Source organism: Cervus elaphus, chromosome 8, assembly GCF_910594005.1.
Source record: "Cervus elaphus chromosome 8, mCerEla1.1, whole genome shotgun sequence".
Taxonomy (NCBI): domain Eukaryota; kingdom Metazoa; phylum Chordata; class Mammalia; order Artiodactyla; family Cervidae; genus Cervus; species Cervus elaphus.
In genome coordinates, this window is record NC_057822.1 from 11,195,845 (window position 1) to 11,213,594 (window position 17,750).

At 42.5% G+C, this 17,750-nt stretch overlaps 1 protein-coding gene and 1 non-coding gene across 2 annotated transcripts in view; one reads left to right on the plus strand and one right to left on the minus strand.

Annotated features, from left to right (window-relative positions):
- Positions 1-3,060: 3,060 nt before the first annotated feature.
- Positions 3,061-3,167, minus strand: LOC122699067. Its single transcript, XR_006342552.1, has one exon. It is a non-coding gene; the product is annotated as a U6 spliceosomal RNA (small nuclear RNA).
- A 6,822-nt stretch (positions 3,168-9,989) lies between these two features.
- The window catches only part of YTHDF2 (YTH N6-methyladenosine RNA binding protein 2), a 28,225-nt gene continuing 20,464 nt past the window's right edge, over positions 9,990-17,750 (plus strand). The window contains exons 1-4 of the mRNA XM_043909481.1: positions 9,990-10,385; positions 10,884-10,908; positions 11,485-11,564; positions 14,569-16,155. Coding sequence (XP_043765416.1) covers positions 10,359-10,385; positions 10,884-10,908; positions 11,485-11,564; positions 14,569-16,155 — 1,719 coding nt within the window. The 5' untranslated portion in view covers positions 9,990-10,358. The remainder of the gene's footprint in view (positions 10,386-10,883; positions 10,909-11,484; positions 11,565-14,568; positions 16,156-17,750) is intronic.

A 17,750-nucleotide genomic window follows, 5' to 3' on the forward strand; every position in this document is an offset into this window, starting at 1 on the left:
TGAGATGATGCTGATGTCATGGTCCCTGGTTAGAACTCCTTCAATTGTTTCCTACTGTATAGAGCCCAACCCCTTAAGATTATACAGTGGAAGTGAGAAATAGATTCAAGGGATTAGATCTGATAGAGTGCCTGAAGAATTATGGACGGAGGTTCGTGACATTGTACAGGAGGCAGTGATCAAAACCATCTCCAAGAAAAAGAAATGCAAAAAGGCAAAATGGTTGTCTGAGGAGGCCTTTACAGTTATCTGAGAAAAGAAGAGAAGCAAAAGCAAAGGAAAAAAGAAAAGATATATTCATCTGAGTGCAGAGTTCCAAGGATTAGCAAGCCTAATAGATAAGAAAGCCTTCCTAACAGATCAATGCAAAAAAATAGAGGAAAACAACAGACCGGGAAAGACTAGAGATCTCTTCAAGAAAATCAGAGGTACCAAGGGAACATTTCATGCAAAGATGGGCACAATAAAGAATAGAAACAGTATAGCCCTACAGAAGCAGAAGATATTAAGAAGAGGTGGCAAGAATACACAGAAGAACTATACAAAAAAGATCTTCATGACCCAGATAACCATGATGGTGTGATCACTCACCTAGAGTCAGACATCCTGAAATGCGAAGTCAAGTGGGCCTTAGGGAGCATCACTATGAACAAAGCTAGTGGAGGTGATGGAATTCCAGTTGAGCTATTTCAAACCCTAAAAGATAATGCTGTTAAAGTGCTGTACTCAATATGCCAGCAAATCTGGAAAACTCAGCAGTGGCCACAGGACTGGAAAAGGTCAGTTTTCATTCCAATCCCAAAGAAGGGCAATGCCAAAGAATGTTCAAACTACTGAACAGTTGCACTCATCTCACATGCTAGCAAAGTAATGCTCAAAATTCTCCAAGCCAGGCTTCAACAATACGTGAACCGTGAACTTCCAGATGTTCAAGCTGGTTTTAGAAAAGGCAGAGGAACCAGAGATCAAATTGCCAACATCTGTTGGATCATAGAAAAAGCAAGAGAGTTCCAGAAAAAACATCTGCTTCATTGATTACACCAAAGCCTTTGACTGTGTAGATCACAACAAACTGAGGAAAATTCTGAAAGAGATGGGAATACCAGACCATCTTACCTGCCTCCTGAAATCTGTATGCAGATCAAGGAGCAACAGTTAGAACTGGACACGGAACGACAGACTGGTTCCAAATCAGGAAAGTGATATGTCAAGTCTGTATACTGTCACCCTGCTTATTTAACTTATATGCAGAGTGCATGCTGTTGCTCAGTCGTGTCTGACTCTTTGAAACCCCGTGGATTATAGCCCACCAGGCTTCTCTGTCCATAGGATATCCTGGCAAGAATACTGGAGTAGTTTGCCATTTCCTACTTCAGGGAATCTTCTCGACCAAGGGATCGAACCCTGGGTCTATAGGCAGAGTACATCATGCAGAATGCCAGGCTGGATGAAGCACAAGCTGGAATCAAGATTGTTGGGAGAAATATCAATAACCCCAGATACGTAGATGACACCATCCTTATGGCAGAAAGTGAAGAGGAACTAAAGAGCCTCTTAATGAAAGTGAAAGAGGAAAGTGAAAAAGCTGGCTTAAAAGTCAACATTCAAAAAACTAAGATCATGGCATCTGGTCCCATCACTTCATGGAAAATAGACAGGGAAACAGTGGAAACAGTGACAGACTTTCTTTTCTTGGGCTTCAAAAATCACTGTAGATGGTGACTGGGACCACGCAATTAAAAGACACTTGCTTCTTGGAAGAAAAGCTATGATCAACCTAGACAGCCTATTAAAAAGCAGAGACAGTACTTTGCTGACAAATGTCCGTTTGGTCAAAGCTATGGTTTTTCCATTAGTCATATACGGATGTGAGAGTTGAACCATAAAGAAAGCTGAGTACCAAAAAAGTGATGCTTTTGAACTGTGGTGTTGGAGAAGACTCTTGAGAGTTCCTTGGACTGCAAGGAGATCAAACCAGTCCATCCTAAAGGAAATCAGTCCTGAATATTCATTGGAAGGACTGATGCTGAAGCTGAAGCTCTAATCATTTAGCCACCTGATGCAAAGAACTGACTCATTGGAAAAGACCCTGATGCTGGGAAAAATTGAAGGCAGGAAAAGAAGGGGACGACAGAGGATGAGATGGTTGGATGACATCACTGACTCGATGGACATGAGCTTGAGCAAGTTCCAGGAGTTGGTGTTGGACAGGGAAACCTGGTGTGATGCAGTCCATGGGGTTGCAAAGAGTTGGACATGACTGAACTGAACTGAACTGAGAGCCCAGACCCATGTGCCTTGTTCATGAAGAACCAATTTCTTTGGTTCACAGAACATTTATAATATTGCAAAGTCTTTACCAACTCAGAAAAACATATTTCCCTGTTCCAGGAACAAAGATAGAACCACTATGCTTCAGAAATGCTAAGTTAACATTTTCATTGACCAAGACATTCTGATTAGCCTTTCTGAGCAAAGTGAACAGGGCTTCTCATATTTTTGCCTCACACTCTGTAGCTGCCACCCAAGGATCAAAAGGGAAGCATTTCACTATAAAACACTGTCAAATAGTTTAGAGGCACATTCATTAGTTTAACTATTTTTTCTTGGCACAGACTTAAAATTGAACCAGTCCTTTCCAGGTCTCCCTAACTTCATTTTTCTCTTGGCACTATCTCCAGAAATCTTGTTTATACTCCATTTTTCCCCCTAGGCTATTGTCTAAGATTAAGACTATAAGCTGTTTCTTAGCACAGTGCTGCTCAAACTCTGAGATCTGTGGATCAATAAAAGAGATTTGGAAGAAAAAAAAAAGTCTTAGGAAACAGTATGAGAAAAAAAAGAAAAGGAACCAGTATGGAGTTCTATACACTATATTTTACCAAATAAGGTTATTAATTTATTGACTTATTTTCTTTTGCTCACTGTTATATCTTCAACATCTAGTGTATATTTTTTATTTTTCCAAACTTTAAACTTTTTATTTTGCATCCGGGTATAACTGATTAACAGTGTTGTGCTAGTTTCCGGTGAACAGTGAAGGGACTCAGCCATACATATAAAAATATGGAACACTTCATGAATTTGCATGTCATCCTTGTATAGGAGCCATGCTAATCTTCTCTGTACTGTTCCGATTTTAGTATACGTGCTGCCAAAGTGAGCAAGGGCTATTTTTTAAATGGCTAATTTTTACTGGTATCATTTGAGAAGAAAGGGCATTTTCACATCAAGAAAGTAGGGGGAAAACCATCTCAGAATAAATAAGTCTTCTACACTGAATAAGTTTAGCTTTATGAAAAACTCATTACATTATCATTAGCTTTCTCATTTCTTGGGGGACTGGTGAAACTTTCGGCTTTCACCTCTAGACTCTTGAGTTGAAAACTTCAAGGATCTTTTCCTGCTGGCTCTTTCTGGGTTCTGGTTCTCTTCTGCCCTTGATGACATCCCCAACAGGGGCCCTTGTATATACAAGCTGTGGATTCCTAGTGTCCTTAGGCCACCTGGCCCAGCTGTAGGTCTTTTCTTCCTTTAGCTTTGTTCTCATGTTGCTCTTTTCAGAACTTCATTCAGCAAGTCATGAAACACACCTGCACGTCAAAAGCCAACCATCCATTTATCTTGGGATTTCCACAGTGCCTTTCCTTTAACATTCAATTATGCTAGCTAAATCTTCACAGTTAACTTCTGAACACAAAGGTTGGCCCCACAAGGTTTTCATTAATAAAATGGAGATTGACATTACTAGGGAGAATTTTGAAAATGAATGAGAGAAATTAATTCAACAAACATTTATTTAGCAAGCACTGGATTATAAAGATTAATAATAAAATGTTCTTTGTCCTATAAGCAGTCATAGATTTATTGGAGAGGCAGTATATAAGTTGAGAGTTGGTTCTCTTAACCTGCAGTTGATAAAATGGATGTACTTGGGCAAAGTGTGAAAGCAAAAGTGTTAGTTGCTCAGTAGCGTCTGACTCTTTGCAGTTCCATGGACTGTAGCCCACCAGTCTCTTCTGTCCCTGGAATTCTCCAGGGAAGAACACTGAAGTGGGTAGCCATTCCCTTCTCCAAGGGATCTACCTGACCAGGGATCAAACCTGGGTCTCCTGCATTGCAGGCAGATACCATCTGAGCCACCAGGGAACCCCCATACTTGGGAAAGAGAGTGCATAATGAGATTGGAGGTAAAGATTTGGTTGTATGTGCATTTTTCTGAGAAGTTTTATTACTCTCATTAGATTTTCAACTGAGTCCAAGATTTCCAAAAGAAAAATGCTGATACAAACAGATAACTTTAATACACTAAAATAGATTGCCATAAGGAACTGTGACCAATATTATGGGTGGACAAAGACAGCACTTTTGTTCTGCTCAAGGGAAAAAATATGGCTTCATTGATCAGGGTTTCAAAGGACAAATAGGAGTTGGGGAGGGGAGATGGCAAGGACATTGGAGGCAGAAAAAACAGCATGTGCAAAGTCATGGGTTCCAGGAAAAAGATGTATGTTTCAGAAAAATGCAATGTGGCTGGAGTTTGGAGTGCATGGTGAGACATATACATGGCTAGGGAGTCATAAGCTTTATAAACTGTGTGGATTACAGAGAACCAGCAGAAATCTTTAAAAATAGGGTTTGACACTGTCAGTTGTGTGAAGTATATAAACATTTATCAAAGGAAAAATGTTCCATTCCTGCCTCAGTCAGGGGGTGACTTGGGCAATGAAGTCTGCTGTTCCTGAAGTCTGGAAGCATTTGAGAAAAAGAGCAAGAGTGCTAGGGCGTAGCCCAGCCCATAGTAAAATGGGCATAGTAAAGTGTAATCTGGACATTACACGTAAAATCTGTCCTCACCAGGGATCAAACCTGTCCTAACCAGGGATTAAACCTTATCCCCTGAGGTGGAAGGCTGAGTCTTAGCCACTGGACAGCCAGGGAAGTCGCCTCCTTGCTTGCTTCTTATCTTTCTCTGATCCCCACTGCCCCCTTCATACATCCGGAAGAATTTCTTTGGTTTTTACCTTCCAGGTTTTTACCTTCTAAAAGGTTTACCTTCTAAAATGGTTGAACTAGAAGGAATCTCAAAAGTTATTCTGAGATTAATAGCCCCACGTCCCTATTTTACAGTTTTGGAAATAGACTTTGAGTAAGGAGATGATTTCCTCTCCTTGTCTCTCCCCTTCCATCTCTAGTTTGGTGCTGGGCCTGTGGCTCTCCTCTTGCTCTTTTGAGGAAATTTCAGGGGCTCTTTTGGCTTTAACTAACATCCCCATACCAGAGATTCCAAGATTTGTATTCCTAGTTTGATTATACTCTCTAAGCCCCAAACCTTTTAATTGTTTACAGAACATTCCTATCTGATATTTTAGATTCTCCTGAAGCACAGCCTGTTCAAAGGTGAATTAATGATCTTTTCCCATCTCTAGTATGACCTGCTTCAGAAAATGGCACCTGCTTTCAATGCAGGGGGCCCAGGTCAGGGAACTAGATCCCACATGCTGCAACTAAGGGTTGGAATGCTGCAATGAAGATTGAAGATCCTGTGTCCTGCAACTATGACTCAGCGCAGCCACATAAATAAATATAGATATTAAAAATAAATAAACATAGTTAAAGAAAATGGCATCAGATCCACCGAATCACTCAAATTAAACTAGATATTGTGTTTATATCTCCTCCTTTAATGTCCTCCCCAAATCCAATCAATCACTGAGACCTCTCATTTTACCACTTAAAATGTCTATTTGTCCTTTTCTGTGTATATATATATATATATATTTTCCCCCCAAGCCGCACAGCTTGTGGGATCTTAGTTCCCCCACCAGAGAGTGAACCTGGACCCTTGACAGTGAGAGCAAGGAGTCCTAACCATTGGACCGCCAAGGTATTCCCCATCATCACTATATTAGACCACTATCTTTTGCTTGGACTTGCTGCAATATTCTTCTAACTCCTCATGTACTCATCTCTCCCTGAATCTCCTTTCCACACTGCAATCACAGTGAACTTCTTAAAACATAAACCTGAGAATACTATGCTTCTATTAACCCTTTACTAGATGATCACTGCTTGTAGTTAACAACTAAAGTCTCTATTTTTCTTCTTTCTGCCCAATTCTTGAGTCTCATTTAGTTTCATCCTGTCTCTGGCCACACTGGCCTTTTTTTCAGTTCCTCACCAGTGCCAAGGCTTCTTCCCTGCCTGAGGTCTTTGCACACATTATCTCTCACATTTCTTCCCTCCTAGACTGGTTAATTTCCGGCCACCTATCAGGTTCTAGCTGAAGCTCAGGACTTCAGAGAAAACTTCCTGGTCTTCTGACTACGTGAGGTCCATCTATGCTTTCTCATGCACTCTGCACAACTGTGACTGAATAATTATTTTAATAGCTGTTTGCTGTCAGTTTCCCTGACTATAGACTTAAAGGGGAAGTGAACTCTTAAGACTTTCTCTCCAGCACATTGCCTCAGTTCAGTTCAGTTCAATCACTCAGTCGTGTCCGACTCTTTGCGACCCCATGGACCGCAGTGCGCCAGCCTCCCTATCCATCACCAACTCCCGGAGTTTACCCAAACTCATGTCCAATGAGTTGGTGATGCCATCCAACCACCTCATCCTTCGTCATCCCCTTCTCCTCCTGTCTTCAATCTTTCCCAGCATCAAGGTCTTTTCAAATGAGTCAGCTCTTCGCATCAGGTGGCCAAAGTATTGGAGTTTCAACTTCAACATCAGTCCTTCCAGTGAACACCCAGGACTGATCTCCTTTAGGATGGACTGGTTCGATCTCCTTGCAGTCCAAGGGATTCTCAAGTCTTCTCCAACACCACAGTTCAAAAGCATAAATTCTTCAGTGCTCAGCTTTCTTTACAGTCCAATTCTCACATTCATACATGTCTACTGGAAAAACCATAGCCTTGACTAGACGGACCTTTGTTGGCAAGGTCTGTCTGCTTTTTAATATGCTATCTAGCTTGGTCATAACTTTCCTTCCAAGGAGCAAACGTCTTTTAATTTCATGGCTGCAATCACCATCTGCAGGGATTTTGGAGCCCCCAAAAATAAAGTCAGCCACTGTTTCTCCATCTATTTGCCATGAAGTGATGAGACCAGATGCCATGATCTTAGTTTTCTGAATGTTGAGCTTTAAGCCAACTTTTTCACTCTCCTCTTTCACTTTCATCAAGAGGGTCTTTAGTTCTTCTTCACTTTCTGCCATAAGGGTGGTGTCATCTGCCTATCTGAGGTTATTGATATTCCTCCCAGCAATCTTGATTCCAGATTGTGCTTCATCCAGCCCAGCGTTTCTCATGATGTACTCTGCATATAAGTTAAATAAGCAGGGTGACAACATATACAGCCTTAACGTACTCCTCACCCTCAATAAATACTTGTTATGTTAGTAGAGGGACTGAATGGTCTATGCACCTAGTGGTAGAGGAGAAACTAGAATCCAAAGTCATTTCTGATACAGTATTCTTTTCTCTGCCACCTTAAGATGATACCCCACACTCCAGACTTCCTCTCCCTCTTCCCAATGATTAATTATATGCCTTTTTTTTCTTTTTGGCTGTGCTGGGGTTTTTCTTGCTGCAAGCGGGCTTCCTCTATTTGTGGCGGGTGGATGCACAGGCTTTTCATTGTGGTGGCTTCTCTTATTGCAGAGCATGGGCTCTAGGGCACTCAGGCTTCAGTAGTTGCAGCCTGTGGGCTCTAGTGCACAGGTTTAGTTGAGGCAAACAAGTTTAGTTTTCCCACATGTGGAATCTTCCTGCATCTGGGATCAAACCCGTGTTGCCTGCATTGGCAGGTGGATTCTTAACCACTGCACCACCAGGGAAGTCCTATATGTCTTAATTTTTTTTTTTTTTTTTGACTGTGCTGTGTCTTAGTTGCAGCATGTGGGATCTAGATCCCTGACTAGGGATTGAACCTGTGCCTCCTGCTGTGGTATCCAGGAGTCTTGGCCACTGAACCACTAGGAAAGTCCCTAAATATATATCAATATTGTGTGTTCTGTTCAGGGGCCTGTTAAAGCCAATCTTGTGAACTAATTCAGGTTTAGAGACTATCCTTCCCCCCAGGATATCTGCCTTTTAACTGGGAATACCTGTAGGACAGAAAGTAATCCCAAAGGGACTAATCAAAATTTCAGGCACTAAGAAAATATTATTGAAAGGAGGGAATTTTCACTATCATCCCTTAATGGGATTATAGGAAAGAAACTTAAAATGTACCAGATATGCTTTAATGTTTTTGTTTTTTGATTTATGGAAATTTATCTTTGCAACAAACCTGTTAGGTAGATATTATTATCCCTTTCACCAAATGAGGGACTCTCTGAAAGTTTTAGTAATTTACCTAGAGTCATAAATCTGTTGAGGAGGCCTGTATTTAGTCACTCCCCCTCCCAGATTATGACTCCTAGTCTAATCCTATTTTTACCATACACGCCTAAAAGGGTAGGCTAGGCAACTTCTTACAGCTTACACATAAATCTGGGTCATGAAGTTAACTAAGTAATCTTTCTTTTCTTTTTTTTAAAAGGCTTACCAGTTTACTTTTTTTCCTTTGGTGGGATCTATGCTCTGAACCTGGATTCTGCCAGAAATCTATCATATTTGGTACCTCACCTTATCCATTCCAACCATAAATGTGATTATGGGCAGGAAAAAAGTATTTTGAGCACTTTTGGCAAAATTATGATGCAACATCCAAGATATGTTATCACTTATTTTACTACTGAGTCCACTAAAGCTTCCTATATCCAGGGAGTGGATGGTATCAGGTTGACCCTGAAGAGTGCATTCTTCATCTGTTTACTACTATTTGCAAAAACAAAAGCTATTAGGAGATGGACTGTCCCATATCAAATACGCTTGCAGGGGTCAGGTTTGCCTCTGATGAAAAATGCTTCTGCCCACCCTTTGTGTATATGTGTGTGTGCTCAGTGGCTAAGTCCTGTCTGACTCTTTACGACGCCATGGACTGTAAACCCACCAGGCTCCTCTGTCCATGGGATTCTCTAGGAAAGAATACTGGAGTGGGTTGCCATTTCCTCCCCTAGGGAATCTTCTCAACCCAGGGATAGAACCTGCATCTCCTGTGTCTCCGTAGGCAGGTTCTTTACGAGTGCCACCCCCATCCTTTAGACTTCCTCAATACAAATTTCTCTTGGGGTTGGAGGGACACTTTTATGTTCCTCTCAATGTCAGACAAACTTCTTTAATAGCTTTGTGACCTTGGGCACATGCCTTAACCTCTGTTTCCTCAGTTGTAAAATGGATTGACTGACAGCTACTTTGATGCTGAAAGTCTTAAATACGTTTGAAAGCAGCTGAAAACAAAAGGTAGTCTACAGCAGGTATTTAAAGAGCATTAATTTCCTTCTTTCTCCAGGTAAGGGCTCATTGAAAGAACAGTAAAATTTTGTGTAGATGTGTGAAGTGTGTTTTTCTTGGAAAGAAAATCCACAGTTTAACAGATTATCACGGGGGCCAGCGATGTCCCTGAAAAAGAATTGTAGATTCTCCTGCCTGCAACCGCCAAAGGGTAAATCTCTTTCTCAGGGGATCAGATTTTTTGTGGATATTTTTGTTCTCTGGGTACTCTTTCTTGTAGACTGATAACAGAAGAGGATGACCAGGTGAGGGGCTTTCTCTGTCAGGGCGGGGTCCCTTTGAACTTTCCCTGAGGGCTCTGTGACTCCTGTTTGTGTTCCCTCCCATATGAGAGGTAGTGTGCCATCTGCAACTGGGAAGCAGGTTTAAGGTCGCTCAGTCTTCGAGGGTCGCTTCCTTACCGAAAAACCAACTTTTGTGGGTTTCCTCAAGCTAAAGGGACTCTCTTCAGCTCCAGCTGTTAGTCAAAACCTCGTGGTGCAACCCTGGCCGCCAATCCCACCCTCCTAGGCCCCAATCCCGAGGCGGTGGGGGCGGGGAGGCCGCGCGCACCGCTTCCGCTCCTCCACACCACCAGAGGGCGCTGCGGGCCCGCCTCTGCCTTCCCGGGGTGCTTCGCGCCGGGCCCCTTCCGCGTGGGCGAGTGAATCTGAGAGTCAGCGTCGCGCCGCGCGCGCCGACCGCCTCCGCCGCCCGGCGCTCTTATTTCGGCTGCGAGGGGCGAGCGCGCGCGTAAAGGCATAGAGACGGGCGTTGAGCTCTTGGGCTAGAGCGTCGCCGAGTCGGAGCCGGAGCCCGAGCCGCGCGCTGTGTCTCCGCTGCGTCCGCCGAGGCCCCCGAGTGTCAGGGACAAAAGCCGCCACCGCGCCTCCTGCTCTCGTCGCCGGGGCTCATCCGCTGCCGCCGCCGCCCTGAGGAGAGTCTGCCGCCGTCTTCACCCGTGAGGATCCGAGAGCCATGTCGGCTAGCAGCCTCTTGGAGCAGGTACAGGCCCGGCCCGCATGCCTCGGCCATTGTGTGAGGCGAGAGGGAGCCTGACTAGGCCCGGACCCGCCGCCCCCAGTCGGGTCAAGGCGAGGCGGCGCCTCTCGCGGGCCAGGTTTCGAGCCTCTCAGGCCGGCCGCGCCCAGCGCCTCGCCCTCGGCCCGTTCTCCCCGCTCTTCCCCGGGCCTCGGAGCCCGCCGGCCGCGCCGCGTCCCTTCCTCTCAGCGGGCCTCGTTTTTCTCTTGTTTCCTTCCCCTTCCTTGAAGCCTTGGCCCCCTCGCGTTGTTTGTGGCGCGGCCCCGGCTCCTCTCCGCGGCCCCCTCCGGCCTCGCACTTCCCCCGCCTCCCATCTTCAGCCTCCCCCTCCACCCCCGTTCCTGACGCCGCTCCTCAGGCCTGCGCCTTTATTCCTTTCTCGGGCCCGGCTTTAATTTGTCTTTCCTTTTCCGTTTCTTCCTCGGACGACTTGCCGCTCGGCGACGTTTCCTTCGCCTGCAGAGACCAAAAGGTCAAGGAAACAAAGGTGAGCCCGGCTCCGCCGGTGGCCCGGGGCGGGCGGGGGGGACCCTGAGTGGGGGGGCGGGGTCTCCGGGAAGCGCCCGGGGGAGAGGACCTTTCGGAAGCCGCTTAGTTTGCAGGTGCCTCACACACTTAAGTGTTTGACCCTTTCGGTGTGTTCCTGCAGCTGACGAACAGCTTTTTAGTGAACAAGGAGTAATTCATTGGAAGTGGGGGGTGGAATCGGTTTTGAAATGTTCCAGGTCCTTAGTTTCCTGTAGGTCTTAGAAGGCCTTTGTTTTTCATCCTCGTGGATCACACTCTGGAAGTACTCACATGTGGTGGGGGAGGGGAAGCGGGAGGGAATTGAAATCTAGAGGAGCCAATAAAATGACCTTTTTAGATCAACTCTCCCTGTGTGGAGGGAGACATTTTCACTGACGAATTGTTGCTCGGCATTCACTCTCATCTTTACCGTTTTGAAATACAAACTTAACTTGCTCTGTTTAGTAAGGTTTTTCTCTTGTTAGGAGGTATTTGGTTAATTTGGGAGGTAGATTGTACGATTGAGACGCTCCTAATTGGAATTTTTTTCCTCTAGTACAAAATGGATCTGTACATCAAAAGGACGGATTAAACGATGATGATTTTGAACCTTACTTGAGTCCACAGGCAAGGCCCGTGAGTAATTAACCATTTACATGCTTGATCATAGGATGTAGTATACGTTTATTTTTTGCTCTGCTCTAGCAATAAATCTGATTTTCACTGGATGACTTTCTTAATACCAGTCAGCATGTTATAAAAAAAAAGTTGCTACAGATGTTGTAGGCTGTTAAGATTCTCATCTCTATTGTCAGCAAACAATTCTCTGAGGCTAGTACTGATAACATTTTATAGTGTACTAACAGCAACCCTTGTTTGAGTAGTTCTTCCTCCTTACCAAGAATATAACTGCAAAACTTAAGAGTACTTTTCTGTGTTAAATATTTTCACTTCCAAAACATTTTTCACATTGGCTTCTTTGGGGAGCTATAGAATTTACAAAATGGATTTAAAGTAATGTAAGATACTGTTTAGCACAAAGATCAAGAGTAATGGAATTCAGTTTTTGTAATGTAATCTATCTTTTAATGTGAAGACGAGAGTTGCATGTAGGTTCATGTATGAACATGACCTGTACACACAAAAAGTTTTGACTTGGTAGTTCTTTGTATTAGTATTTTGAATCCCAAAGACACAGCCACAAAGTTGTAGCTAAATAAATGTAACTCCCCAGATTAATTATCCAAAAGGAAAATTGACAGTAACTCATTCAGAATATCGTAGAAGATAGAGAAACTTATGGAACATTTATATAAATTCTGAACAGATGCTCTGTGATATATATAATAGTCTTGAATAACTTGACATATTAGTGAGAGTGCATGTTTGGGCCTAATTCTTACGTAAAACTCTTTGATTCCTTATGTAAAAGTTTCTGCATTGAAAGTGTAGAAACCACTTAAGCAAGTAATTGGGAAAAAGTTTTTACAGAAGACAACCAGTTAATCAGGAAAAGTAGGGAAGGAAGTAGAGGAATGAACTATCACTGGGTTCCTGCTATTGAAGTAGTTTGCTTACATAATCATAACAGGGAGAGTGGTAGCATTTGGAAACATAATTCTAGGTAGTTCTTGTGAAACATTGTGTAATTCAGAGTTTTGAGCTCAGGGGCATGTGGGAACCTGCCAGATCAGGTGTAGGCATTCAGCTGTTATAATAGCATAATGTGTGATAATGAGTGCATTTGTTTTATTAAAAAGACAGCTAAAACTTAAATATCTTGAAAAACTTGGGGGGGGATATAAATTTTGGTTGAGAAGACATAATTCGAGAATCTTTGTAGTTTGTCAAGAGTGTTTCATCTATTTTTTAACCAATTTTTATTACATTATTTGGAATAATTATTCAGGCTTAATCTATTAAGGGTAGACTAAATTTCTAATTTATAATGAATTTGGGGCTGTTAAAATTATAACTATCTTTGAGATGTAGATTTTTCGTAAACTTGAGGGTATATGTCACTTAGTTTTGTAAAAGAAAGTTTTAAATTGGTAGAGAAAAGCACCACTATTTAATCAAACTGCATTAGTTGAAAAATTTAATCTTCAGGAGATGTGTTTTAGTGGCCAGGGAGAAGTACTCTTGGCTTTGATAATACAAACCAATACAGACCTAGCATATTTATAGTTTTGATCATCCAAGTCTCTTAAGAACAACATTCCCTGTTGACTAGTTAGTGGATTCTTACATACCAGAGCTCTTTTGAAGTTAGGTTAAAGCACTCTATTTTTGAGTTGAGCTGACTCTGCATGTATAGAAACCAATTGTATGTATCTGTTACTTTGATTTAAGGGACTACTTTGTGAGCTATAGGGTTTATTTTAAAATACTGTCAGCACAGATGAAAGAATGTCTTTACAATGTAATCTGTTTTCTAATGTGAAGACTAGTTGGGTAGAACTTTTTCTGGTTGTTATTCTCAAGGATGATGATTCTTTTAAAGATATAGACTGTACCATGCCTTTAGAAATTAATTCCTGTTTTTAATGGAAAAGTTAAGTGTACATTTTAGCTACAGCCTTTACTTTTATAGATGAAACAGAACAAGTAGCAATACTTGTTTAGTTCTGAATCCTTTGGAAGCCACTGTGCACTTTCTCTCCAGGTTATAATTTTTTTTTCATTTTTTAAAATTTCAGGTTATAATTAAATAGTGGCATCTACTGATGTTTTCAGATGATCTGCCAGAAAGCTGTATTATAAACTAGATGTGTTGAACTTTTCTTTTTGGTTTATGGTTGGATAATGGCTGCACAGATTTTGGGGATAGAAATTGAAATTTCCAGTTCATTTTGTTGTTTTATTTATTATACAATGCAGTTTTAATAGGAAACTCCTTTGAATATTATCTGTTCTGCCAGTATTCCCATTCCTTCAGTCCAGAGATAGTGGTTTTAATAAAGGCATCCTCAGAGAGCGGGCTTCCCGGATAACTCAGATGGTAAAGAATTAGCCTGCAATGCAGGAGACCCTGGTTCCATTCCTGGGTCAGGAAGATACGCTGGCGAAGGGATAGGCTACCCACTCCAGTATTCTTGGGCTTCCCTTGTGGCTCAGCTGGTAAAGAATCCACCTGCAATGAGGGAGATCTGGGTTCTCCCTGGATTGGGAAGATACCCTGGAGGAGGATATGGCAACCCACTCCAGTATTCTTGCTTGGAGAATTAACCATGGACAGACAAGCCTGGTGGGCTACAGTCCATGCATGGGGTCTCAAAGAGTCAGACACGACTGAGTGGCTAAGCACACATTCTCTCTCACAGAACAGGACTTACACTTGGTGAGATGCTGGGTTTTCCCTTATCTAAATTGAAGCACTAAAAGCTAAGGCCTGTGTTCACTGTATGTCAGTTTAGTTTTAAATGTTTAAACACTTCAATGATTAAACCAAAATATCTTAGTCCATAAAAATACCAGCAAGTTTATGGGAAGAGACCATCTGGAAAAAAAAAACTCATTTTTTTATGGTAATGGCTGAAATGTTTGTACTGTATGAAGAATTGGGAGAGGAAATGTCCTGGTGGTTTTATTTATTTTTGTGTTTAGTTTTAATTTGCCTTTTTTTTTTTTCCTTCCACAGAATAATGCATATACTGCCATGTCAGATTCCTACTTACCCAGTTACTACAGTCCCTCCATTGGCTTCTCCTATTCTTTGGGTGAAGCTGCTTGGTCTACTGGGGGTGACACAGCCATGCCCTATCTAACTTCTTATGGACAGCTGAGCAACGGAGAGCCTCACTTTCTACCAGATGCAATGTTTGGACAACCAGGAGCCCTGGGTAGCACTCCATTTCTTGGTCAGCATGGTTTTAATTTCTTTCCCAGTGGGATTGACTTCTCAGCTTGGGGAAATAACAGTTCTCAGGGACAGTCTACTCAGAGCTCTGGATATAGTAGCAATTATGCTTATGCACCTAGCTCCTTAGGTGGAGCCATGATTGATGGACAGTCAGCTTTTGCCAGTGAGACCCTCAATAAGGCTCCTGGTATGAATACTATAGACCAAGGGATGGCAGCACTGAAGTTGGGTAGCACAGAAGTTGCAAGCAATGTTCCAAAAGTTGTAGGCTCTGCTGTTGGTAGTGGGTCCATTACTAGTAACATCGTGGCTTCCAATAGTTTGCCTCCAGCTACCATTGCTCCTCCAAAACCAGCATCTTGGGCTGATATTGCTAGCAAGCCTGCGAAACAGCAACCCAAGTTGAAGACCAAGAATGGCATTGCAGGGTCAAGTCTTCCGCCACCCCCAATAAAGCATAACATGGATATTGGAACTTGGGATAACAAGGGTCCTGTGGCAAAAGCCCCCTCACAGGCTTTGGTTCAGAATATAGGTCAGCAGCCAACCCAAGGGTCTCCGCAGCCTGTAGGTCAGCAGGCTAACAATAGCCCACCAGTGGCTCAGGCATCAGTAGGGCAACAGACGCAGCCATTGCCTCCACCTCCGCCACAGCCTGCTCAGCTCTCAGTGCAGCAGCAGGCAGCTCAGCCAACCCGCTGGGTAGCACCTCGGAACCGTGGCAGTGGGTTCGGTCATAATGGGGTGGATGGTAATGGAGTAGGACAGACTCAGGCTGGATCTGGATCTACTCCTTCAGAACCTCATCCGGTCTTGGAGAAGCTGCGGTCCATAAATAACTATAACCCCAAGGATTTTGACTGGAATCTGAAACATGGCCGGGTTTTCATCATTAAGAGCTACTCCGAGGACGATATCCACCGCTCCATTAAGTATAATATCTGGTGCAGCACAGAGCACGGTAACAAGAGACTGGATGCTGCTTACCGCTCCATGAACGGGAAAGGCCCCGTTTACTTACTGTTCAGTGTCAACGGCAGTGGACACTTCTGTGGCGTCGCAGAAATGAAATCTGCTGTGGACTACAACACATGTGCAGGTGTGTGGTCCCAGGACAAATGGAAGGGTCGTTTTGATGTCAGGTGGATTTTTGTGAAGGACGTTCCCAATAGCCAACTGCGACACATTCGCCTAGAGAACAACGAGAATAAACCAGTGACCAACTCCAGGGACACTCAGGAAGTGCCTCTGGAAAAAGCTAAGCAGGTGTTGAAAATCATAGCCAGCTACAAGCACACCACTTCCATTTTTGATGACTTCTCACACTATGAGAAACGCCAAGAGGAAGAAGAAAGTGTTAAAAAGGTAACCAGCTTACTCTTCTTAAAAGTTTCAAGGGAAGGAGAAGGAACCCTTTTTAAGACTTAAAGGGAAGGAGAAGGAACTAGAGAGAACAGGAGAGGTATAATACTGAACCATTAACAAAAGCTTTGTAAATAACACAAGTATCATTTAACAGTTCAAGTCTTTATGGGAGGATAATTGGTCTTATTATTTGAACCTTAGGGTGAAAGAGTGTGGGAACTTTAATAGGGGACAGAAATGTGGGCTTAAGTTAAAGGAAAGCAGAAACCGTAGAGAAACTGACTTTATGAGATGCAGGAACAGGTAAAGAATGAATCTGAAAAGTACACAAAGGGAGTAATTGAAGTGAAAGAAACAAAACTGAAAGTAGGAAAATATTGAGGCTGTAATGTGGCAGAGAAAAAGATTAAAGTTCTGTTGCAGGTTTTGGCCTAGCTGAGTACTTGGTTATTTTCAAGAGTCACCAAGCCCTGACATTTCTGCCTGCCTGCTGACAACTGGCAGTGTTAAGGAGGATGTTTTTCAGAACTTTCTTCCTTGCTCCTGTCTTTTGTAGTGTTCTGCTTAATCTTTTTTTTTCCCAAGATCTTTTTCCCATTAGAAAAGTTTGTTTATTATATAAAACTTGAAAAACAGATGGTCAGAAAAAGCTGGCCTCTTGCTCTTAACATTTTGCTGTATTCCTAAAGATCCACTTTCTTGTTTTCCTCTGTAACAGGTGGTTATCTTGGACAGAGTGATGGGGAATAGTTCTGTACCAAAAGGTTGAATTTATTTGAAAGAGTTGGTCTGGTGCATTGAATGTGTAAGGACCATAAGCGAATGATAAAATACTGGTCAGGGCAGATCACGTATTATCCCGAACTTAAGTGTATTTAAATGTAGAAAGTAGGTGAAAAGATAATGGCAAGGAGGAAATATTTTTTAAAAATATTTTTTAATGATAGAATCCTGAGTGGTTAATTTCAAATGTAAAATAAACAAAACCTAACAGACTTATGCAAATATATTCTCCTTGAATTGGTCATTAATTCATAGGGATCTTCTGTAATTGATCTAGGACCTGAGGCACTTGTTTTGCCTCTGTAAAGGAGGACTGCTCAAAGAAATAACTTTGCTCAGGTAGATTCTCTACCTCCATAACACAGAATCAGAGGTCCGTAGTTGCCTAAAACAGGATGGTTGACTTTTATCTTCCGGTATGTACAGACAAATAAGAAATAGAGATATACTTGTCAGTGATGCTGAAAGTATTGGGGAGATAGAGCCAGATTACTGGAAAGTTGGTTGTCAGAAAAAACTTGCTCCTTTCCTAGAGTTTTAACCATTTAACTTAAAGTTTTCCATAATGTTGTAGAAAAAAGATAGTTGATTATTTTTGCCAAACTTGTGAAAGGCTGTATGTCTGCACAGGCTTCTCTTTCTGGAGGAAGAGGAGAGGAGACTGGCTTTTTGGGCATCATGTAATGGCAGAGTGGATTATTAATGTGTGTGAGGGGCATCCAGGTGCTTGGTTTAATCACTTGCAACATGCATAGTATCTATTATATATTAAGAACCTGCTTGCTTTCATCTGCAAAGTTCTGTTCTACATC